Here is a 25845-nt window from a genome sequence, read left to right on the forward strand (position 1 = left end):
CTGATGACCAAGTAATTCTGGCCAACGATGAACATGATATGGATTATATGCTAAGAAAGTTACAGATCGAATACGAAAAATGGGGACTATGTAAGAACATGGAGAAAACGGAATATTTGAGAATAGGAGAGGAAACCGAAGATCCGGAACTAGAGTTAAGAAGTATAAGAAAATGTAAAGAATATAGATATTTAGGAAGCATAATATCAGAAGAAGGAACTACAAAAAGAGACATACAGCATAGGATACAGCAAGGAAGGAAAGCAACTCGTATAAAAAATTTTTCTCGTATTTTAAAAATAAAATTTGGAGCAGCTCGTAATGCAAGGTCAAATGCTATCCCGACTGGGCTAAAAACAAAGATTGTGATTAATAAGTTAATAATTTTACTTTAATTTCTAAAATATTTTTATTTCTCAGACACAGTTTTCTCATTCCCTTCGGGCAAAAAATATTCAGCTAGGTACCAGCTTGTCATATTTTGCCGTTTATTTGTGTGAGTCGAAACGAAAAAAGCTAACGTCTAACAGTGGGAAACGATTGTAAGTGGTCATGTTTTATGGGTTTATACCGATAATTTCCCACCTCTGCTAGTTTAATCTCTTTTTATTTCACAACGCATTATGTTGTCCATCTTTTGCGTTATTTTGCCGGATATTAGCGCCCTCATAACTATATATAAAAACTTTAAAGTAATAAAAAACTAAACGGTGGCTTCAGATATATGATGGCATGTTGAGATATATGGATAACAATAAGCTGTCTGACAAAGTACTCCTTAAAATAAGAATCCTGGCTTGTAAAAGAAAAATACGTTTAAGGAAAAGACAAGCTCAAAGTAAATACAGTACGATACTTGATTGGTGAGTGTATCGTATCGTCATCGTAATCTGCAGTTTATTATTGGTTAGAAATTAAGTGGTTCGAGGGGCATGAAGTTTTGTCATTTTATCAGCGTCGAACGGACTTATTGGTTTTGTAGTGTTCATTTTATTTTCTTATTGATAGTATTAATGTAAACTAAACGTATGGATAAAATATATTGTTTTTATAGTTCAAGAAACCCTCGACCACCTAAATGAACGATTATCGGAATAGGTAATCCCCCCACTTATTTGTGAACAGCTACGAGTGAAAGAACCGACACTTGGTAGGACACTTCATTGCCCTAGAACTGGGAAATTGACTCCAAATATGGAATATCTAAATTAGTCGGTACTAATCACATGTACATCCCTAATAAAAATCATGATGGACCCACAAATCCTTAATTTACTTAATGAGCATGGAGCTCGGAATCAAAGATCCGACAGGAGAGGACAACCTTTTAGGTCGTTATCAAGATAAATCCCTATCAAATAAATAAGAATAACTCTGTAACCATGAAAACTAGATCAGAGAACGTGAGAAATTTGTAAGAGTCAGACAAATTGAATAACGCTGTGTCCGAAATGTGTAGAATGAAGCTAAACATATAGTATAGTATAGTTGATCCAAAAGATGGCATAACCCAGACATCCAAAGTGAAAGTTATCCTTCAACACCAAATTGTTCTATATATGGTCCACGCAATGTCCAGAAAAAAGTCACACCATTTTGAGCGTCGGGTTTGGGGGGGGGGGGAGAGGGGGGACAAATCGGTAAAATCGTAGTTTTTTAAGTTTTTCGCCAATATTTCTAAAACTATGCGGTTTAGCATGAACAACCCTCTATACAAAATTGTTCTACAATAAATTTGAAATAAAAAAGGCCTATGCATAATCTTTCTAAAATTAATGGTTCCAAAGTTACGGAGGTAGTATAGTATAACTGGTCCAAAAAAAGGCCTAACCCAAACATCCATAGTAAAAGTTTTCCTCCAACACCAAAATGTTCTATATGGTCCACATATTGTTCAGTAAAAAGTTACACCATTTTGAGCGTCCGGTTTGGGAGGGAGATGGGAGAGAAGCCGGTAAATTAGTAGTTTTTTTAAGTTTTTCGTCAATATTTCTAAAACTATGCTTTATCGTAAACAATGTTATATACAAAAATATTTTACATGAAATTTAAAACAAAATATGTTCTATACATAATTGTTATAAAATCAACGGTTCCAGAGTTACGGAGGGTGAAAAGTCGAGGTTTTCGATACTTTTTATATTTTTTGGGCAATATTTATGATATATAACTATACCAAAAACCCAGACATCCAAAGTGAAAGTTATCCTCCAACACCAAATTGTTCTATATGGTCCACATAATGTTCAGAAAAAAGTCACACCATTTTGAGCGTTGGGTTTGGGGGGGGGAGAGGGGGGAGAAATCGGTAAATATAAAAAGTATCGAAAACCTCCACTTTTCACCCTCCGTAACTCTGGAACCGTTGATTTTATAACAATTATGTATAGAACCTTTTTTGTTTTAAATTTTATGTAGAACATTTTTCTATAGAACATTCCTTAGGCTAAAGCATAGTTTTAGAAATATTGACGAAAAACGTAAAAAAACTACTAATTTACCGACTTCTCCCCCATCTCCCCCCCCAAACCGGACGCTCAAAATGGTGTAACCTTTTACTGAACAGTATGTAGACCATATAGAACAATTTGGTGTTGAAGGAAAACTTTTACTTTGGATGTCTGGGTTAGGCCTTTTTTTGGACCAATTATACTATACTACCTCCGTAACTTTGGAACCATTCATTTTAGAAGGGTTATGCATACGGCCTTTTTTATTTCAAATTTAATGTAGAACAATTTTGTGTAGAAGGTTGTTCATGCTAAACCGCTTAGTTTTAGAAATATTGACGAAAAACGTAAAAAACTACGAATTTGCAGATTTCTCCCCCCTCTCCCCCCCAAACCCGACGCTCAAAATGGTGTGACTTTTTTCTGAACATTATGTGGACCATATAGAACAATTTGGTGTTGGAAGATAACTTTCACTTTGGATGTCTGGGTTTGGATATAACTATACCATACTAACGCCCGGTTTCCGAAAGGACGATCATCTCAAAAATTATGTAATCGACGATTAACAATAGATTAAATGCGTCAGAAACGTCAACCAAACTAGTTTTAACAACAGTCGATCACCTGACATAAGATTAATCGTTAGTTAACAGCCGATCATGAGTGTTTTGAATCTCCGAAAGGTCGATTAACCAGTTTCGCTTGTCAAACGGCGGTAAAAATGGACTGTTACCTAATCTGCGACTATCCGTCGATTAACGGGCTGTTAAGAGTTTTTTTTAGTTTTTTAATTACTGTAATTAACAAATAATGGGAAAAAATTGTCAAATAACACATATATAAATGATATAAATCATATTATTCAATAAAAATAAGATTTTTTTATGGAAGAAATAATTTAAAATATTTATTTAACTTGCAGAACATGGATATTTCGGACATTTTTTATATTTGATTATATAATTTATATTTTTTTCTTTTAAAAATGTAAGATAACAAGGATGCTAGACTCATAGAGCTATTTTTTGAGAGGCCAGAGCTCTAAAAAGCAGGACCTAAATGATTATAGCGATGTAAATAAGAAGGAAAACGTGTGAGAAATTATAGCACCTAACTTTGAAGACAATAAAACAGCCTGTAAATAAATTAAAAATAAATATAAAAAGTAAATATATAGACCAAAAATAAAAATACGATTATAAAATATTGTAGATCATAAATAAACTGTTTTATATCTCCAACTCTCGTCACATTACCTAGCCTCATTTTTAAAATGCTCTCGTTCAATTCTTGCCCCAAACAAAAATGACAGTACGTAAGAGAGAATGCACCTTTAGAATCTAAAGATACAAGTTTGGATTTAGAGGTTAATATAATTGAAATTTTGAAGGATAACAGCCAATTGTGACAGTATCGCTACCAAATCGTATGTCAGATCATCGATTACATGATCTATGATTATGCAATTTTACAATAATTGGCGTTTGAGAAACCCATCACAGGTTAACAGTTGATCAAATCTGACATCCGATTAGATGATCGGAGATTTGAATAACGTTTCGGAAACCGGCTGTAATACTGGGACGTAGCGATATGCAATGGATAGAATCGGGAAAATGTAACACCAGATATGGAAGCATGTAGGTACTATTATTCCGGTAACAACTACTCTAAACACGTGTAGGGAGTTAGCATTAGGTATAGTTGAAAAGATTTGTCACAAAATATTTCTTCAGCATAATAATCGAATTAATATAATTAAGCTGCATTAAATAAAATCTGGCTGAGAAATCTCAGAGAATGGTTTGGATGCAGCTCAACTGAACTCTTTCGGGCTGTAATGTCAAAAGTTAGAATAGCAATGATGATTGCCAACCTTCGTCCCGGTTAAAAAATAAAGTAAAGAAGAAGAAAATAAAATCTAGTCGTGCCTTACTCGAAATTGCTTCAAATATCAAATTTATAATCTGTTTTGCAACAACCAATTCATAGTTGTATAAATGTCGGTAACGGTTTTAATCAGATCTCAAAAAAACAAACCATCCGATCGTTCCGAACCATTCATCCTGAATCACCGTCCTTCTTCGCCGGATCTCACAGTGTCGCTTGCGGTGGATTGGTCTCGCTCCCTCCGACATCGATTCCCGTTTGCTTTAACCAATGTCTCAGATTTCTGGTCCTCTCCACGAGAGTAGTAGTGGCGCCTTGGGTGGCGTGCGTCACGACGGTGCTTTGAGCGTTGGCGAGTGCCAGGTGTTGTCTGTAGTTGTGTAGGCGATCAGCCAAGGTCGGGATGGATGGAGGTGCCGGTTGGACGTTCGTCGCTGAGGCAGCTAAAACTGGCCAGCCTAAGTCTGGGTAGACTAAAGGTGGAATGACTAGAAAAGGTAATAGTTAGATAAACATTTATATTATTTTAATAAACTAATTATTTATTTTTATTGACAAAAATTGCAATCTAGCCTCACATACTGACCCTATTTATGCCTCGCATCTCCTTCAAGAGTATCTAGACAGAATACAAGATTGGTTTTTGGAATGAAAAATTAAAGTCAATGAAGGAAAATCCATTCATGTTACATTTACAACACGAAGAAGAACCTGTCATCCTGCAACTTTAAATAATCACCAATTACCATCAGCCAACGAGGTAAAATATCTTGGTATTCATTTGGACAGAAGCCTCACATGGAGGAATCATATCTGGACCAAGAGAAACAACTAGGTCTAATATTCAGAAATATGTATTGGTTAATGGGCCGTTCATCAAGACTATCTCTGGATAACAAATTGCTGCTCTCTAAGGCAGTACTTATGCCAATCTGGACATATGGGTTGGAACTATGGGGAACAGCTAGTCACTTCAACATCGAAATCATCCAACGCTTCCAATTAAAAACCCTCAGAAGCATCACTAATGTACATTGGTACATCAAAAACAGAACTATTCATCGATACCTTAAAATGGATATGGTACAGGAAGTCATCAAAAAACGTTGCGCTTCATACATTGCCAAGTTGGAGGATAATGAAAACCAGTTTGCACTTAACCTCCTAGACAATTCCCAAGAACAGCGTAGGTTAAAGAGGTTCAAACCACTGGACTTGCCATTTAGAGTAAACTTGTGAACTAATTAGTTTGTAGTTATAACATGTAATTATTGCATATACAACTTTATAAAAATTGTACTTTGATTTTACCAGTGGGTAAAATACAAACAAATACAAACTTCTTTTTTGTATTTATGCCGGGTGGAACAAAAGAAATGTTTTTCTTATGTTATGTTTGAGACACCCTGTAGGGAGAACAAGGTACAACTGTGAGTATACATCAAGGTCATATTGTAGTCTTATGTTTTTTTAATGTTCCTGATATCTTTCGAAACAAAGAACATAGACGGTTTTATTTTTAACATTTGTTTTAACTGAAACAAAAGTTTGAGACACCCTGTAGGAAGGAAAAGGTACAAAGGTGGGTATACATCGAAATTATGTTGTTGTCCCATATTTTGTGAACATTTTGTTATTTTAGTTACTCTGATATCTTTAATAACAAAGAAACTAGACGGATTTTCTTTTAAAAATGTGTTTTAACTGATGACATGCGATACGTGAGGAGGCAATGTCTTATCATACACTAAGGTGAAATTACAAAAGGAACAAAGTGTTCACAGAAAGAAAATCTGTGCAATATACCTCTCGCTACTTAAAGAGCCTTCGCGTAGACACCAAATCCGTACTTATTCTCAAGGAAATTCCACCCCAAAAACATCACAGAGCCTCCATCCAACAATCTCGTCTCCCGTATGTTGCGCTGTGCATACCACTCACTTGGTCGACAAATAACTCTTAAGTGCCGACCAGAAATATTAACGTTATTAAGGTTTGTCAGCTGTTATTTTTTATTGTAAATTTACTTTTGTTTCAGTTAAAACCCGTCATGTTAAAGAATAAAACCGTCTATTGTCTTGGTTTCTAAAGATATCAGGGACATTAAAAAAACAAAATGTTCGCAAAACATAAGACTACAATACGACTTGTATACCTATTACCCACACTTATACAGTCCTTCCTACAGGGTGTCTCAAACTTAACATCAGAAATTATCTCTTTTCTTCCTCCCTGTATAACTTTAAAAAAGATTTTTGAGTAAACCATTGCCCAACTGGGTAAATACCAAAGAAAAATCTAAAATAATAAAAAAAATTAGCGGAATCCGTTAAAATGTTCACGAAAAAATCAACTATGAAAATGAGCATACTTTTAGGTGATGCATAACTTTTGAAACTATGTGTATTTTTTCAAATATTGATTTCAGATAAAATTAACGCTCTAACTTACCCTGTTGGATATTCGTTTGCTGCTGCTGTTTCCGCAGAACATCCCAGATCTCTCTAATCTCCGAGTTCAAGTTTTCCAAACTTTGTATAATTTCCGAAGATTCTTGAAACTTTTCTCTATTGAGTATCCCCTTAGCATAATCGGTAATAGCGAATTCGGTAGAACTTATACCTAGGTTAAAATTAGATAGGTTGCATGGAAAAAGTATAAACTAAGTCAGTAGTTTAATGGAATGGTTTTTACACCAGTCAATGAGAGCAAAAACAGGATATTACCTCCGAATTCTATCCTACTGTATGGATTTTAATGAAATTTGGGAATAGCCTCTACAGATCTCCTAATTCAGTCTACCCTATGCTGATATGCGCTTTTATTTTGGGGGTCGAAATTTTTTTGGGTCAAAGTAACCACGAAAGTGGCTAGAAAGCCTAATTCTAATCAAAAATTGCTCTACTTTTTTAGTTATTCGTGGTTGAAAATTTGCCATTTTCATTGAAAAATGTCACCTTTTTGGAAGGTTTTTTGCGAATACCTTAAAAATTATGCATCTAACAAACAAAACTATATAAGTAATTTTTATAGCTTATGAAAAATCTAAGAGATTCAATTCTTCATAAATTTTCTAGTTATAATATAAAAGAGATATTATGGAAGGTGAAAAGAGACTTTTTGTGCATGCTCAAATCGGTGTGTTCAACTTAAAAAAACAGAGAAATTGTCGATTTTAAGGGTATAAGGCTACCAATATCTTTGTAGTGCTTGAAAATACCTTTAAGACGAGCACTATTTAATATCGATTAAAATGAGAATATATTTAACCCCTCATCCACGAGAATTTAAATGCATCGTTTTACTTCTACAATACCTTTTATTATAGTGTTATTTCTATGTTCAAAAAGTTGGACGGGTTTATGCATGGTTTTTGAAAAAAAAATAAGACAAATTATAGAGGGCAATTTTAAATTTTCTTAAAAATCTTTTCTTTTTATCCATGTAACTGGAGAATAATTATAAAGAGATACAGTAATGAAAGAAAAACAAAATTGTTATCTGAAAAAACTCTAAATTCTTGTACTGTATCTTTTTTCGTATCTCGTATCATTTTTTAGTTACATGGAGAAAAAGGAACATTTTTAAGAAAATTTAAAAATTCGCTCTATAATTTGATCTTATTTTTTTTTCAAAAACCCTTCATTTTAAACTATTTATAACATTTTGAACATAGAAATTACACTATAATAAAATATATTGTAGAAGGAAAACGATGCATTTAAATTCTGGTGGATGAGGGGTTACATAAATATACTCCTCATTTTTTCTTAAAATACATTAGTCGGTCGTCAATTTTTGTACCATATCTCGCTTAGTTTGAATGTAATCGACATTTTTCAGGGCTTGTTTTAAAGGTCTTTTTAAGCACTACAAAAGTTATTGGTAGCATTATACCCCTAAAGACAACCATTTCTCTGTTATTTTAAGTTGAATATACCAATTTGAGCATGCACCAAAAAAAATCTTTTTGTATTATAACTAAAACATTTATAAAGAAATGAATCTCTTTGATTTTGTCATAAGCTACGAAAATGTTTTATAATGATTTTTTCGTTAGATGCATAATTTTTAAGGTATTCGCGAAAAACCGTCCGAAAAGGTGTCATTTTTCAATGAAATTTTCAAAAAGTTTTCAAAAAAAATGTAGAACAGTTTTTGCTTAGAATTAGGTTCTCTAGCCACTTCCGTGGTTATTTTGACCAAAAAATTTTTCACACCCGGGAATGGGTGGGAATCACCCCCGAGATAAAATCGCCATAGTACATAGGATAGACTTTGTTTCTTGAGCTATTCCCTACTTTCTGTGAAAATATCAAGTAAATTGATGTAGTAGGATAAAATTCGGAGCCAAATACCCTCACTGACCGCACTATTTATAAAGCATGAAACAAAAGTTTATATTGCACAAGTTCGAAGAGCATAATTAGTTTGGGGAACATTTCTAAAACTCTATTAATGTTTCAGGTTTCTGCAGAATCGGTAACGCTATATTTGTAGGAAAAAGTTACCAGTTATTACTTTTAAACAGTAAAAATGTTATTAAACTTTTTTTTGATCGATTCTTGTAATAAATACATTTATGTAGTATATGTATGTATAATAAAAATAATACGCACTTTAGAATAATCCAGACACATATTGGGAAAGTTAAAATTAATATGCAATCCCTGGATACTAACGAGTGTTTCACCTAGGCTTCGCATTAGATTTATATTTGAAGAAAATTGGATTCGAAATATGAAAATTTGCACTTCGTGTAGTTGATTTACGCTCCTAAAATATTTATAGTCCAGGGCGCATCTGTTTTGAGATGGACGTTGAGAGGTGACTCGAATTTTTTTGCAGAAATTGCTTGAAAATAAATCAAATAATAATATTTTAGTTATCCTCCCACTCAAAATGGCCCGGAACATTGTTTAAATAATCAAAATATGAAGGAAAAATTCGATTTTTTTACTGGTTTTTTTATTATAACCTTAAACTATTCATTTCTGAGAAAAATTGTACTGTCATAAAAGTTGCATAATGAAATTTCCTACAATATAGAATTGGTTAAAAATTTAAAAAATAGTCACCCTTGTTGCAAAATAGCAATAATTGCGAAAAAAAACCATACAAAAACAAGTATTGGCATTTTACGTTTTTCAACCATTTATGCTACACTTAGGACCTTCATATTTTACCCAGAAAAACTATATAATGTAGTAAAACAACACTGTAAATTTCATTAAGATCGGTTTAATAGATTTTGCAAAATAAATTTTGCAATCCAGCTTTCGCAAAAAAAATTCATTTTTTTTTAAATGTTGCAGGACTGGAAATAAAGCAGATAGCAAGTTGATTTTTTTGCTTATAGAAGTGTACTGTACCTTTCATTTGCAATTTGCAAAATTAAAATCGATTAATTACCACGGCGTCAGGAAATTTTTTAAATAAACATTAATTTTTGGTGCTACGCGCAGGACAGCGGTGTTCGATTCACATAAGTTGATTTCCACCAAAATTTCTTCCAATCTTTATCTAATATATTATTTTCTTACTCTATATTTTGTTGTATTTTAATTCCACAAAAATCAAACTAATTTTATTATTGTTTTTGAAATATTGTTTAAACAATTGCATATGTTTAAAAATAATAAACTTTTATTCTCTAAGTTAAAATATATGAACAAAGAAAGTTTTTGCTAATAAAAGTGTTATTTCAAAAGATAGAGTATGTATTTTTATTTTGCAATAAACAAATTTATTTATTTATATCGAAATGTAACAAAAATTAAAATGTATCAATCATTATCAAAGGTCATTGGAATGCCCAATCAGAGCAAACTATCCGCTGTCCTGCGCGTAGCAACAATAATTAATGTTTATTTAAAAAAATTCCTGACGCCGTGGTAGTTAATCGATTTTAATTTTGCAAAATTGAAAATGAAAGGTACAGTACGCTTCTATAAGCAAAAAAAATTTCAACTTGCTATCTGCTTTATTTTCAGTCCTGTAACATTTTGAAACAATGAATTTTTTTTGCGAAAGCTGGATTGCAAAATTTATTTTGCAAAATTTATTGAACCGATCTTAATAAAATTTACAGTATTGTTTTACTGTATCATAAAGTTTTTCTGAGTGAAATATGAAGGTCGCAAGTGTAGCATAAATGGTTGAAAAACGTAAAATGCGAATACTTGCTTTTGTATGGTTTTTTCTTAAGTATTGCTATTTTACAACAAAGGTGACTATTTTTTAAATTTCTAACCAATTCTATATTATAGGAAATTTAATTACGCAACATTTATGTCAGTACAACTTTTCTCGGAAATAAATACTTTTAAAGTTATAATCAAAAAACGAAGAAAAAGATCGACTTTTTCCTTCATTTTTTGACATTTTGATTATTTAAACAATGTTCCGGACCTTTTTGACAGGAAGGATAACTCAAATATTATTATTTGATTTATTTTCAAGCAATTTCTGCAAAAAAATTTGAGTCACCTCTCAACGTCCAAATGTACTAATATTTTTACAGATGCGCCCTGGTCTATTACAGCATACAGCACGACAAACGAGTGCTTGTGACATGTTAACCAAATTTTATATTATAACAAAATTTATTTCTTCTCTTACTGTCAAGCGGAAGCAGGGGCGTCATTTGATAGGGTCGGGGGGGGGGGGGCATTTGCCCCCCTGACCCTTAAAATGACTGAAATTTACAAAAAATAGATCAATTTTGTATTATGTTTGCATATACAGAGAGAGTCTGTAAAGTGGAATAAATTCAATATCTCAAATACTAATTGTTTTTTTGGAAAATGCTCAGACCCGTCGATTAGTATTTCAAATTGTCCTTTTTGACATTCAATAATAATTTATACAGGGTGTCCCAATTTAGAGATATGACGTCATCGTCGATTTTCTTAAATGGCAACACTGTCATTTTGATAGCTAATTTGATAGGGTTTGTAAAGTTATACATAACTGCAAAATATCAAATTTTTATTCTCTACCATTTACAAGATAATAGAAAATAACAAAGTTATATCTGTAATTTGGAATATATTCAATAATTAAAATACTAACTGTTTTTTTGAAAAATGCTCAGACCCGTCGATTAGTATATCAAATTGTCCTTTTTGACATATAATAATAATGTATACAGGGTGTCCCAATTTAGAGATATGACGTCATCGTTGATTTTCTTAAATGGCAACACTGTCATTTTGATAGCTATTTTGATAGGGTGTGTAAAGTTATACACAACTGCAAAATTTCAAATTTGTATTCTCTACCATTTAGATGATAATAAAAAATAACAAAGTTATGAAAAAGAAGTAATCAACTAATAATTGAATTTAATTATTTCAATAAATTAAGCAAAAACTCATAATGTTGCCCTCAATTATTGTCAAATTGTCAATGGGCAACGTTATGAGCATTTGCTTAATTGAAATAAATAAATTCAATTATTATTTGATTACTTCTTGTTCTTCATAACTTTGTTATTTTTTATTATCTTGTAAATGGTAGGGAATAAAATTTTGAAATTTTTCAGATGTGTATAACTTTACACACGCTATCAAAATAGCTATCAAAATGACAGTGTTGCCATTTAAGAAAATCGACAATGACGTCATATCTCTAAATTGGGACACCCTATATAAATTTTTATTGAATGTCAAAAAGGACAATTTGAAATACTAATCGACGGGTCTGAGCATTTTCCAAAAAAACAATTAGTATTTGATATATTGAATTTATTCCACTTTACAGACTCTCTCTGTATGTAGAATGTATTGTATATATAATGTTTGCCCCCCCTAGCAAAATTTCAAATGACGCTCCTGAGCGGAAGAGATTGAGCTATTCGCGTTACATTAATTGCAGCGTTGATAAATATTTTTTTGAAGTGCAGTGGGTACATTTTGGAATTAAAATAGAAAGTTCAGTGACAAATAAATGTTTAGATCCCAAGCACGGTTTTACTGTCGTCAAGTTTACTACAATTTGGCTAATTTAGAGTAGGTATCTGAAGAGTATCCAAAGTAGAAATAGCTTAACTTGACGAAGGCTTGTTACGTAGGTCCTTTATAAATTTCCATCTTTAAGAAAAAATGCTTCCGACTGTTAAAAAATTACACACAAAGTTTGCAGAAGAAATGTACTGGAAGCAGAGAAACTACCCGAAAAGAGATTTATAATGTAGGATTTCTTTGTAAAAATCAAAAATAATAGACACGTGAAAAGCCAAGATATATGTACGTCAAAGACGAGATTATCTAAAAAATAATAATTTCGTATAGTCGGAGAGATAGAAGCGGATTTTGTGCGTGATGCGTAATATGGAGAAACTATACGGGGATATGTTGAATTAGTTGTGTATGGTATGTTAAACAGTAAATGGTTAAGTTCAATTAGTTACAACTATAAACAGCCCGGATTAACCGATAATAGTATAAAAGGCCCGGTTTCAGGTAAAATTTATTTTAGGCTTTATTATGGGAGTACCGTCTAGTCAGTGTTAATTGCAAAAGACCAACTCTGTCTACCTCGGTGGCTTATCGCTCCGGGTGGGTCTTAACAATGGGCCAGGTCAGATAAATTTAATAATATTTACGACCGCACTAATTGAATTCAAACCATTTACTGTTGAACAAACCATACATGATTTTCACCAACAACCGGAAACCAGAGTGGGGGCCGAGGGTAGTTATAAGGGGTCAAAGTCGCGGTTTTTATTATTTTTTTTTGTGACGCTCATGATCGAGATAGTGCACCAAAATTTGGGAATAAGTAGGTCATGATGTAACTAAGTAAAACCTCTAGGGGAATAACGCTGCGTGGCCGACAAAGGGGTGGGGGTAGGGGTGAATATAAAAAATATAAAGGGTTTTTTGTGACGTTCTTGATTGAGATAGTGGACCAAAATTTGGGAATAAGTAGACCATGACATTACTAAGTAAAATCCCCAGAGCCGGAAACCAGAGTGGGGGACGAGGGTAGTTATAAGGGGTCAAAATCGCCGTTTTTATTATTTTTTTATGACGCTCATGATCGAGATAGTGCACCAAAATTTGGGAATAAGTAGGTCATGACGTAACTAAGTAAAATCTTCAGGGGTGGCATTGTGCGTGGCTGACAAAGGGATGGGGCGGGGGTGAATACAAAAAATATAAGGGGTTTTTTGCGACGTTCGTGATTGAGAGAGTGCACCAAAATTTGGGAATATATAAGACCATAACATAACTAACTAAAATCCTCAGAGCCGGAAACCCGAGGTGGGGGACGAGGCTATAGTTATAGGGGGTCAAAGTCGCCGTTTTTATTATTTTTTTTCTGACGCTCATGATCGAGATAGTTCACCAAAATTTAGGAATAAGTAAGTCATGAGGTAACTAAGTATAATCTCCAGGGGTGGAAAGCTGCGTGGCCGATAAAGGGGTGGGGGTAGGTGTGAATATAAAAAATATAAGGGGTTTTTGTGACATTCTAGATTGAGATAGTGCACCAAAATTTGGGAATAAGTAGACCATGACTTAGCTAAGTAAAATCCCCAGAGCCGGAAACAAGAGTTGGGGATAAGGGTAGTCTTAAGGGGTCAAGTCGGAGTGTGCATTATGTTTTTTGTGACCCGGCACAACATTTGTCTCCCACGCAGCGTTCCGCCCCTGGAGATTTTACTTAGTAATGTCATGATTTACTTATTCCCAAATTTTGGTCCACTATCTCGATCACGAACGGCAAAAAAACCCCCATATATTTTTATACTCACCCCTGCCTACCACCCCTTTGTACCCCAAGCAGCGTTCCGCCCCTGGAGATTTTACTTAGTTACGTCATGACCTACTTACTCCCAAATTTTGGTGCACTATCTCTATCATGAGCGCCACAAAAAAAAATAATAAAAACCGCGAATATTAGCCCTTTTAACTACCCTCGTCCGCCACTCTAATTTCCGCCTCTGGGGATATTACTTAGTTATGTCATGGTCTACTTATTCCCAAATTTTGGTGAACTATCTCAATCACGAACGTCGCAAAAAACCCCTTACATTTTTTTTATGTTCACCCCTGCCCCACCCCTTGGTCGGCCACGCAGCGTTCCACTCCTGGAGATTTTACTTAGTTACGTCATGACCTACTTATTCCCAAATTTTGGTGCACTATCTCGATCATGAGCGTCACAAAAAAATAATAAAAAACGGGACTTTGACCCCTTATAACTACCTTCCTCCCCCACTATGGTTTCCGGCTCTGGGGATTTTACTTACTTATGTCATTTTCTACTTATACTCAAATTTTGGTGCACTATCTCAATCACGAACGTCGCAAAAAACCCCTTATATTTTTTATATTCACCCCTACCCCCACCTCTTTGTCGGCCACGCAGTGTTGCACCCCTAAAGATTTTACTTAGGTACGTCATGACCTACTTATTCCCAAATTTTGGTGCACTATCTCGATCATGAGCTTCATAAAAAAAATAATAAAAACCGCGACTTTGACCCCTTATAACTACCCTCGGCCCCCACTCCGGTTTCCGGCCGTTGGTGAAAGTCATGTACACAACTAATTCAACATATCCACATATAGTTTTTCCATATTACTTATCACGCACAAAATCCGCTCCCAGCTCTTAGACTAGTAGGGAAAACCGAACGATTGTTTTTACAGATGAGACATATAGGTACTTGCCTTCGAATTGCGGAAAAGCATACAATTGTATGGGCCTGGATCACGCGTACCAAAAAAAAATTATTAATAGCAAGCTGAAAATTTGTTAATAGCTTAACGGTGCCCAGTCGGACAAACTTTGATGTACGGGAACACTGGAACAGGGGAAGTTTTAATTGTGGAACAGTTTAAAAATTTGGAACGTCAGATTACGAAAACGTCTCATGTATTTTGTCGGACACAACATCCAATTGATTTGTTACCCTTTCATTAAACTCTCATGCAAAAATCAGGTTGCTATTACTAACCAACATGATTCCTGTCATTTGACATGTTCTTCGTGTTCCACTCATTAAAATGCCCAGCGATCTCAATATATCTTACTTCATTGTGGGATCGATGTGTGCAATACAGACTTCCTTGAATAAATTCATTGTTAATTTTATTTTTTTGATCACTGTTACCCGTATAAACATTATTTGGGCAAACACATTGGTTGTTTACTTTTAGATTAATATTCTACGAAAATGGGAATTGGCAAATTGGTTCATGCTTAAATAGAGAACTTCCATTCAAACTGCTTACTATACCTGAGCTTGCGCTGTGCGATGAAATATCACTCAAAGTGGCGTCTTCGTGATTCTGATCATTTTGTACGTTAGCTCGTTGTAAAGATTGTTCAAGATGACGTAAACGAATTACTTTTTCTCCCAGAAGACTGCGGGTTCTGTGAAGGTTCACTTCCATATCGGTCAGTTCTTTTTCTTCCTGAAGAAAAGTTTAAATCTTGGGATTCAAAAGTGACAAGTGACATTGCAAATTAATAGAGCTATTAATTTAAAAAAATAGAATTCATAGAAAATAGAAAAGAACTCATTTTTACATTTAGGTACATCCCCCTGCCCATGGGTATTGGCGCCCATGTAAGGAAGTCAGTTATTAAAAAAAAACAATAGGTAAAGTGGTTCTGAAATTGTTTTCTTGTGGAATGTCTAAGTTATTATATTTATGTGGGATTAAGGTACTAGTACACTTTAGAAGACCAAAAATAATTATTTTTTTCAAGATTTTTTCTCAGAACCTTTATTAGAAATTAACTTAAAACTTTTTATATATCAATATCTAACTCTTAGAGAGCACAAAAAATATTTTTTTTTTTCATTTATGCACGTACACAAATATTTTAGAGGGCGCAAAAGTCGAGGCCTCGAAAAATGATGGCGGACAGTTAATCTCAGGACTGGGATATCTGAAACAAAAAAGTCGTACTGCATTTGAAAAAGAAAGGTTTCTTACGTGACAACTTACCACAATTTGACCAAAAAATAAAAAATAATGTGTGTGTACTTTGTACGCACGTAAATACTTCTATTATATGATTTCAACGAAATCAATATAACAGTTTATTTATATTTTATTTAAATATTAAACTAATTTTAATACTTACCTACTACTTTCCAAAAATTTTTATTGAAACAATACGAAAAATTAAAAAAATAAAAGAATAAAATACCCGCAAACACATTGAAAAATGAAACCAAAGAAATTATTTCTGAACAATTGTTGAGAAAATTTTAAGTAAATACGTATTTTCTGAAAAAAAAATATAATAAATATACTTACGGGAATTGAACCTGCGCCTGCGTCTATCAGGTTTAGATTATTTTGAACTCACCCCACGCAGAATTTAACTACCGAGACATGTGAATGAAGTCTAAAGGTATACCTAGCAACTAAACGTTTTAAAATTTTTTTGACAGTTGCTTATTTTGTTAGTTTAATCAAATAAGTTTGATTCTTGTGGAATTAAAATACGACAAAATATAGACTAAAAAAGCAATATATTAGATGGAGATTTTTGTTGGTAATTAAATTATATCAATCAAAGCATTACCTACTAGCTAGGTAGGTACATTTTCCAAATATTTATTTACCTAATTTGTAATTTTTTATTACAATATTGAAACATTTACAATAAGGTACGTACCTGTGGCTTTTAAAAACTATTTAAAAAGTCACTACAATAATTATGAACTTGGTTTTTGTCACTGTCCTCACAACAATAAAAACTAATATACACAGCATTTTGTTTATCCAGAATCTCCATTTGAACAATTATTGACAGATGATTTTAACACCCAATCAGATCCCTCATAACGTTTTATACCATACTGTCGGTGTGCGCATGCGCCCAGTAAAATAAAAATTTACCCTCGTGCCTAAAGAAGTATAACTTCAAAAATAAATATTTTTTTACCATGAAAAACTGAAGAAAAACGGGCAATTTTTTCACAAAAATTTTTCAAATTTCCGTAAAATGTTTTTTTGCGGAATTTTTCACTAACGGTGGTAAATTGTCACGTAAGAAACCTTCCTTTTTCAAATGCTGTACGATTTTTTTGTTTCAGAGATCCTAATCCTGAGATTAACTGTCCGCCATCGGAACTACTTTTTTTCGAGGCCTCGACGTTGGCGCCCTCTACAATATTAGTGTACGTACATAAATGAAAAAAGATACATTTTTTGTATTCTTTAAGAGTTAGTTATTAATATGTAAGAAGTTTTATGTTCATTTCTAAGAAAGGTACTGAAAAAAAATCTTGAACAAATGCTTATTTTTGGTCTTCTAAAGTGTACTAGTACCTTAGCCAGAATTGATTGTAATAAAAATTGCGTTTTAAAAGCATTTTAAAATTAAAATAAGGAGGTTATTACCTCTCTTGTATATTAATTGGCACTTTTTGGCAGGCAGCTCACTCAGCCTCGATTTTGAAGCAGATCGATATTTTTTGAGTTGAAAATTCTGAGGTTGATGTATAGTAGGATCGATATCAAATTCTTATTAAAGTATTATGTATGTATAGATTAAGTGTCTCTGATCTTCTGTTCTTCTTGTTAGCCTTCTATCTTTCACGTTCGAACATAGGCCTATCCCAACTCTTTTCATCGGTCTCTATCCTGAGCAACATATTTCCAATTTGTTCCGGCCACTGTTTTAATATCATCAACCCATCTCATCTGTGGTCTTCCTCTTGGTCGTTTGCGTTCATAAGGTATCCAGTGTTGTATTGTTGCGTTCCAACGTTAGACTTTTTGTTATCAGTGTGGCTTGCGAAGCTTTATTAAGTTTGGCAACTTTTGTCGTTATGTCCTCGACATTTGCTTTTGATATTACCCACTCGTTCCTCTTTTTATCTGCCAGTCGTATACCTAACATTGCTCTTTCTCTTGTGGCTAGTTTATTCATGTTTGCCTTGGTTAGCTTCCAGGTTTGACATCCATATGTCATGATAGGAAGGATGCACTGATTGAACACTTTGCTCCTCAAGTATTGGGATATTTTGCGGTTCGTAAGTATCCAACTAAGTTTTCCAAATCCTGCCCATGCTAGTCTTGCTCTTCTAGTAATTTCCGCACTTTGGCCTTCATTGTCAAGCTTCAGGATTTGGCTTAGGTAGATATATTCCTGGACTTGTTCTATCTCACTGTCATCTATAGTTATACGTCTGAGGTCATCTGTCTTTTCGTCATTATTTTTGTTTTTCTCATATTCATATCTTCTATTATTTTTCTTTTTTCTACATTTTTCTTCATTAAGTAAGACGAGAGCTGCTTTCTCTTGTCTGTTCCGTTCATGACTATTGATGCATCTTCCATTGTACTCAACTATATTTAATGGGAATAAGCCACAATTTTACCAAAAAAATGATTTTATTAACGTTTCGAAGCCCAAATCGGAGTACCGAAAATTCATAAAGCCAATATTCCACTTAGACCCATTTGTAGTACCATCAATTCTCCTTGCAGTGAACTATCAAAATTTTTATTAAATATTATAAAACCATTTGCAAATAATAATGACACATTTATAAAAATACACAACATTTTTTAAACAAATTATCAAATATTGAATTTAATCCAAATAATATTTTAGTAAGTTTTGACATAAACAGTTTATTTACAAATGTACCATTAGATAAAACTTTAAACATAATTAAAACGAAATTAGAAAATGATAATACATTGACTAACTAGGACAAGACTAAATGTATCAGCTATAATGGAGTTATTGACATTATGTACCAATAATACCTATTTTCAACTAAATAATGAATTCTATAAACAAAATTTTGGTCTAGCAATGTGCTCTCCTTTATCTCCATTATTCGCTAATGTATTTATGGAGGATTTAGAAAATAATATCATTTCTAAACAAAATTTAAAACCCACAGTATGGTGGAGATATGTAGATGATGTATTTTCAATATGGCCTCATAGATCAGAATTGTTGGATACATTTCTGAATATTATAAACGATCAAGAAGAGACAATAAAATTTACAATGGAAAAGGAATTCAATAGCACTTTGCCTTTCCTCGATGTTTTAGTCTCAAAGAAGGATACTGGATATGAGACTCAAGTGTATAGAAAACCAACACACACCAACAGATATCTCAATTACAAATCAAATCACAACATCAACATTAAAAAGGGAATCATTAAATCCTTATATGATAGAGCCAAAATTATTTGTTCTAACGAAAATTCATTTTTAGAAGAAAAACAATTGTTCTTCTTCTTCTTCTTCTTGTGCCACTCCTATCGGAGATTGGAAATCATCAAGGCTACCCTGATTTTGTTTACAGCTGACCTAAAAAGTTCATTAGTGGTGCAGCCAAACCACTCTCTCAAATTCCGCATCCACGACATTCTTCTACGGCCTGGATTCCGTTTTCCTTCTATTTTTCCTTGCATTATATTTTGAAGTAATGCGTATTTATGACCTCTCATCAGGTGACCGAAATACTCGAGTTTTCTTCGTTTTATCGTTAATAAAATTTCTAAAATTTCTTCTAAAAAACAATTGTTAACGTCTGTTTTATTAAAAAATGATTATCCTTTATCGTTTATAAATAAGGAATTGTCAAGATTGGATCGAATGGAACAGAACAACTTAGAACGGGACCCTACAACATTCACAAGAAATAATACGAGGAAAATATCAGTACCATATATAAAAGGACTATCCGAGAAACTTAAAACAATTGGAAATAAATTCAACATTTCAACAACATTCAAAACAACAAACACATCGAGATCTATTCTATCTAACACTAAACCTAACAATGAACAAGAAAGAAAAAATAATTGCATTTATAAAATACCTTGTGAAACATCAAGACCATTAAACGTTAGAATAAGTGAACATCAGTCTTATATTAAAAATAGAGAATTTGATAGATCTCAAATATGTCAACACGCATGGGATAATGAACATAGAGTTTAGTGGAGAGATTCAAGTATAGTCCTGAAAGAATCAGATAGTAAAAAGAGAAAAATCAAAGAAGCGGCTCTAATTATGCTAAATGAAACCAATTGTGTCGCAAATTCCTCGGTAGAATGCAGTAGGATGTGGTTACCCATACTGAAAGAGGAAGTCAATAAAAAGAAAATACCACGATTAATAAGTCAATAACATATCGAGTTAGTACAAATTTTATATTTTAGTATTACTTATTGTATATCTATGTATTATTAATATTATTTAAAATTTAAACATATTAAAGTCAGAATTTGGTATTAGTTTTTTTGAAAGTAAATTAAATGTAAGACCAAATACTTACGATGTCGGGATAGTATCACGAGGTTTTTTCCTGGTTTTCCCTCGTGATTTACTATGGAATCTCTAACGCGAGAATTTTACTGTCATCGTTGCATTTGGTTGTCTTTTTAAAGACAGATCACATGCTATGATTTTTTTGTGACGGATATTCTTGAGTTGGGATTGATTTCATGTAATCGAATGAACTATCTTTTAGTAAAGTCGTCCCAGGAACGCAACTCAGAAATATTGGCGATATCATTTTAAAGTCTTCTACTTTAAAATGTATAATATACGTCTGAATTGCCAATATAAATGAATCAGATTAAATAAATTATTAGAAGAATTTTTTTACTTAGCAACAACATTTTTGTTTATTTTAGTAGTATTTTGTATTTTGACAACGAAACCCGATTTGGGCTTCGAAACGTTAATAAAATCATTTTTTTGGTAAAATTGTGGCTTATTCCCATTAAAAATAGTTCATTATAAAAAATGCCACAAGGAAATAGCTTCAGAACAACATTCCATTGTACTCTGTGCTCATTTTTGCATATCTGAGATCTGTCGTTGAAGTCTGTTTTTTTATGTAAACATAACAAGTTGCATTCATAGGGTATTTTATAGATGCAGTTCTTTGATCTCTCTTGTGTGTAGTTTGGTTTGGTTTTAGAGAGAATGATCTCAGTTTATTAGTTATTTTGAATGTTTTTGTGACGGATTTATTTTTTATCCGTTTTAGTTGTTATGATAATCCCTTTATATGTGATACTGTTGTCATCTTTAAATCCCTGCTTGTGGGCGTTTCTGGATTGATTATGATTTTATGCTGTTTTCTTTCTTTAATATTGTTAAGTGCACTGTTTATAAATGACAATGTTAACTATTTTTGTTAGAACCTTTGCTATCAGGTTTTTTCCTCATGAAATGTATTGTCATTAGAATAGATTTATTGGGCTGAACCGTATGATTTGATGATTCCTTTTCTGATATTTACGTTGTGGTTTGAGTGATCATTTAAATCAAGAGATGTTAGCAATTAGCAATCTATCTAAAGTAGCGAAGATAAAGATGACACTCGAAAACAGCAATTGAAAAATTTGATCAAGATAAGGGATGGAGATAATCTAACATAATAAGTAAACGACGATAGAAATAGATGATACAGTAGTATAATCTAGGTTAGTCTTAGTGATATTCTTTTAACTTTCCTATGTATTATAAATCAGACTCTGCAATATTATATTTTTTTTTCAGTTATACTGGGAGTGTGGTATAACATATGGGTTATAGGTGTTACATTTTTCTTCATTTTTGTCTTTCAGTTCTTCTTTTAGCTCTAAATATTTATTTTATTCTTAACATTTTAGCATTATGCATGTTGCAATATTTAGTTTCAGTTGGCAGCCTAGTCCAGACCGGGAATTTTTACCTTGGTAATCAGTATACAATCTGCCTTTACTTTGTTTATTATCCAACATTAACAAACTGTCAAGAAACAATTTGGATCAACAATTTTTCATTGGATTATTTTTTAAAATGTGATTTTTATTAAAAAATGGTTATGTTAATGCAAAATAAAATAAGTAAATTAAAATAGACAACAAAAATTGTAAAATAAAACAAACAAAATATGCAAAATATTATATTACAAACAAAAATTTATACTATTTGGCCATTATATTAATTATTTTTATTTTTTAATATGTACCATTTTTTATTGTATTATTGATTTTTTGTTAAAATTGCAAATTCGGTTTTAAGAAAAAATACGTTTTTAACACAATGTGTGGAGTTATCTATTTTTACAAATATAAAGATTTTATTCATAATTAAGTAAATGTCATAAAAAAGTCAAAATAATACTTTACAAAAATTAGTTTACAAAATTCTTGTTCACTTAATAAAACTATAGCTCCTCTGGATATGACGAAACATCCATTAGCCTATGAGTTAGGTACTTTGGTTGCTGTTCCTATATGAGATCACAGATCACAGATTTGTTCCAGGTCCGACTCTAATATTGCATATTGTTCTTATCGAGGCGGCATGTGCATAGTACCAATACGGTTGATGTTACGAAAATGTAATGTTCCAGGTCTCTAGTTTTCTTTGTTGCTAAATAATTAATTGAAAATAAAAATTAATTTATAAATAAAATGTATTTCATTTCATAACGCAAAATTTAGAAAATAAAAGGGATCCAGATATATTTTATAATTTGAAAGAATAACAAAACCAACAAAACCTTATAGTCCAAGAGGCAGCGCTGAAAAATCTCTTTGAATTTACTAAAGCTAGATTTTTCACAGTTGATTACTGTGAATGTGTAGAGAAACATATTGCGGTCGGTCAAACGAAACGTAGAACAGGGGTTACTGAGAGGGTATCGAAGTTGCTTTCTTACGAAGGTAATTAAATCCATTTACTAAGGCTGAAAATCAGTACACATATTCTAAATTAAATATAAATAAAAGTTATTATAGTCGGTCAGCTGTATGACGGGACAGAGCCGGTCGGTGGCCCCAGTGAACGTACAGGGTTATTCACTATATTTTGACCCCCTTGTAAACTGCCTTATTGACAGAATTAGAAAAAAATGTAAAATACAAAAGTTATTCGATTTTTAAATAATGATTCTTTGACATATATATCGTACTAGTGACGTCATCCATTTGGGCGTGATGACGTAATCGACTATTTTTTTTAAATAGGAAGAGGGGTCGAGTGCTAGCTCATTTGAAAGGTTATCCAATTCCCTATTCAGTAATATAAACATTAACATGATTAATTATACAGGGTGTCCAAAAAATTTTTAATTAAATTAATTGTTTAATTAATAATTCAAAAAAAAATTTTGGACACCCTGTATAAATAATGATCTTAATGTTTATAGTACTGTATAGAGAATTGAATAACCTTTCAAATAAGCTAGCACACGACCCCTATTCTCATTTAAAAAAATAGTCGATTACGTCATCACGCCCAGATGGATGACGTCACCAGTATGATATATATGTCAAAAAATCATAATTAAAAAATCGAATAACTTTTGTATTTTACATTTTTTTCTAATTCTGTAAATAAAGCAGTTTACAAGGGCCAAGGATGTTACAGGGCCAAACCACGTTATAGATGCAGACTGTTTAGTTTTTGATTAGAGATAAGACACTTAAGTAAGCGCTAAAATCGGCAACATTGCTGTATACTATAATAATTGTATTTTAATTGTTCAAAATTTATCTACTCGTTGCGGTAGAAACAATATGTTATTAAAATCATTTTATCAATTTTTTCTTTTCTCGATTATTATTGCATTGTATATAAATTATTGTAATCACTGAATAGGCAGTGAAATTTATACTCTACGCCGTCAGCAACTAATACAACTTAATACACTTGTTAATAAATATTTACGTCTCCTGCATAGGCCCAATGTTGCCATTCATAGGGTGTATATCTAATTTAAATCTAAATAGTCTGTATATAGCCCATCCAGCTATCCATCTTGGGCAATCTAGGCGATTTTAACAGCCATCACCAAGAATGGAAATAATGATGAACATTGCGGGATACTGCTGAACAGAGAGTATCCAAATGTATCATGTCTTCGATGTCAAACACTCGCGCACCTTCAAATCGGTTACTTGGAGACTAGAGTAGACCTTACAAGAGTAAACTACTTCGTACCAATCAAGATAAGAGTACTTCCTGACTTTTTGCATAGTCATCATGATCGATTATTATCGAAATTGATACCGAAATCTATTATTTAAATAACTATGAAAACTAATCCAAAACTAATACAACAAAAGAGAATACTGAAAGAATGAAGATGAAGCAACCTGTCTTCAGAAAGGGGGAGAAATCAGACTCAAAGAACTAGCGAGGAATCAAACTATTAAGCACAACACTAAAATTAACAACCAAAGTGATAACAAATAGACTGAATGAAACTAAACGCTAGCACAAATAAAAGGTTTTAGTTCGGAAAAATCATGCACCCACGCTGTATTTTCAATGAAGCCAGTATAATAGAAATAACTATAAGTTTCTTTCACTACAAAAAGCCAGCATATATTTATGATGGTCTCTCTACTCCTCTACCAGAAACTTTCATGTAACCCCAGAAATACTGTAAGAAAACAGAAAACCTTCAACAACGACCTTTTCCTGAGCTTCTTTCTCGTACCGCTTCTAATTAATATGTATACTAGATCTAAATAATTTGAATTCAAATTTGAAATTCAAAACTATTCGACCAGAAACTTCGAGGATATCTAAACAAATGATTTTGAAAGGCTCTTAAGTACTTCAAACAATGGAGACTTAAATCTAATCCCAATAAGATCGAGGTTAGTTTTTTTCATTTGGTCCAAAAACAAGTGAAAGTGTAAATTCACAACCAACTACTCCAGTACAATTATAACTCCAAATATTTGGGCGTCACTCTTTATAAAAAACTCTCGTTTAAGAAACATCTGGGGAATACCGCAGCAAAGTTAATAAGCTGCTTTAACATTATACCGAAGCCCTGCTGACAACATGCTTATCAGCAGCTCCATTTGACATACCTCTTGGACTTGTATACTCCACGACTGAATACTTTGTATTTCATTATTTATTTTTAAAAACTGTAATAAAACTTACTTGGCAAAGCTGTTGCAGAGTATGTCTAGCCATGGTCCCGTGTTTTAACTTCAATTCCTTCTGCCTCTGCTGGAATAAACTCTTTTGACTCCTCAAACTCTCTTTCGCTCTCTTGATCGAATCTCTTTCGAGATGAATACGGTGTCTGAAGAATTCCAACTCGGAACTACCTTCAAACTTTTGTCCGTCAGAGAAGGGGTACCTGAAACAGAAATAAGCACATCATATAGCAACACCCCACATAACAATGATGTTCACGTCATGTTCAAAGCATATACTACCAACATTCGTCGGAGAATATATTTTTTAGTACATGCGTAGTACAAGCATAGCATGTACCTTAAAAAACATTCTAAATTTAATGTTCTTTGCATATACTTCAAAGAATATTCTCGTACCGAATATACTGAGCACATTCGTGTACGTAGTATCTCGAAATATTCGTAAAAGTTTATTCTTAGAATATACCTTTATCGAATATCCTTAACACATACTTATAAGTACATTCTTAACACATACTTAGAAGTAGATTCTTTTGAAAATATCTTAAAAATAATACGTATGTATAGGAAGTATAATATTAGCC

General features: G+C 32.7%; 1 protein-coding gene across 2 annotated transcripts in view; it reads right to left on the minus strand.

Annotated features, from left to right (window-relative positions):
* Positions 1-2953: 2953 nt before the first annotated feature.
* The window catches only part of LOC126885687 (centrosomal protein of 164 kDa), a 91906-nt gene continuing 69014 nt past the window's right edge, over positions 2954-25845 (minus strand). Inside the window, exons 10-13 of one of the 2 annotated variants that reach the window (XM_050652396.1) lie at positions 25260-25461; positions 15598-15775; positions 6795-6965; positions 2954-4831 (exon numbers count right to left, since the gene is read on the minus strand). In XM_050652396.1, the coding sequence (XP_050508353.1) occupies positions 4548-4831; positions 6795-6965; positions 15598-15775; positions 25260-25461 (835 nt within the window). In that variant the 3' untranslated portion in view covers positions 2954-4547. Of the gene's footprint in view, positions 4832-6794; positions 6966-15597; positions 15776-22315; positions 22728-25259; positions 25462-25845 lie in introns of those variants that run through there. The other variant, XM_050652395.1, reaches the window with a different exon arrangement.

The sequence above is a fragment of the Diabrotica virgifera genome, chromosome 5 (genome assembly GCF_917563875.1).
Source record: "Diabrotica virgifera virgifera chromosome 5, PGI_DIABVI_V3a".
Taxonomy (NCBI): domain Eukaryota; kingdom Metazoa; phylum Arthropoda; class Insecta; order Coleoptera; family Chrysomelidae; genus Diabrotica; species Diabrotica virgifera.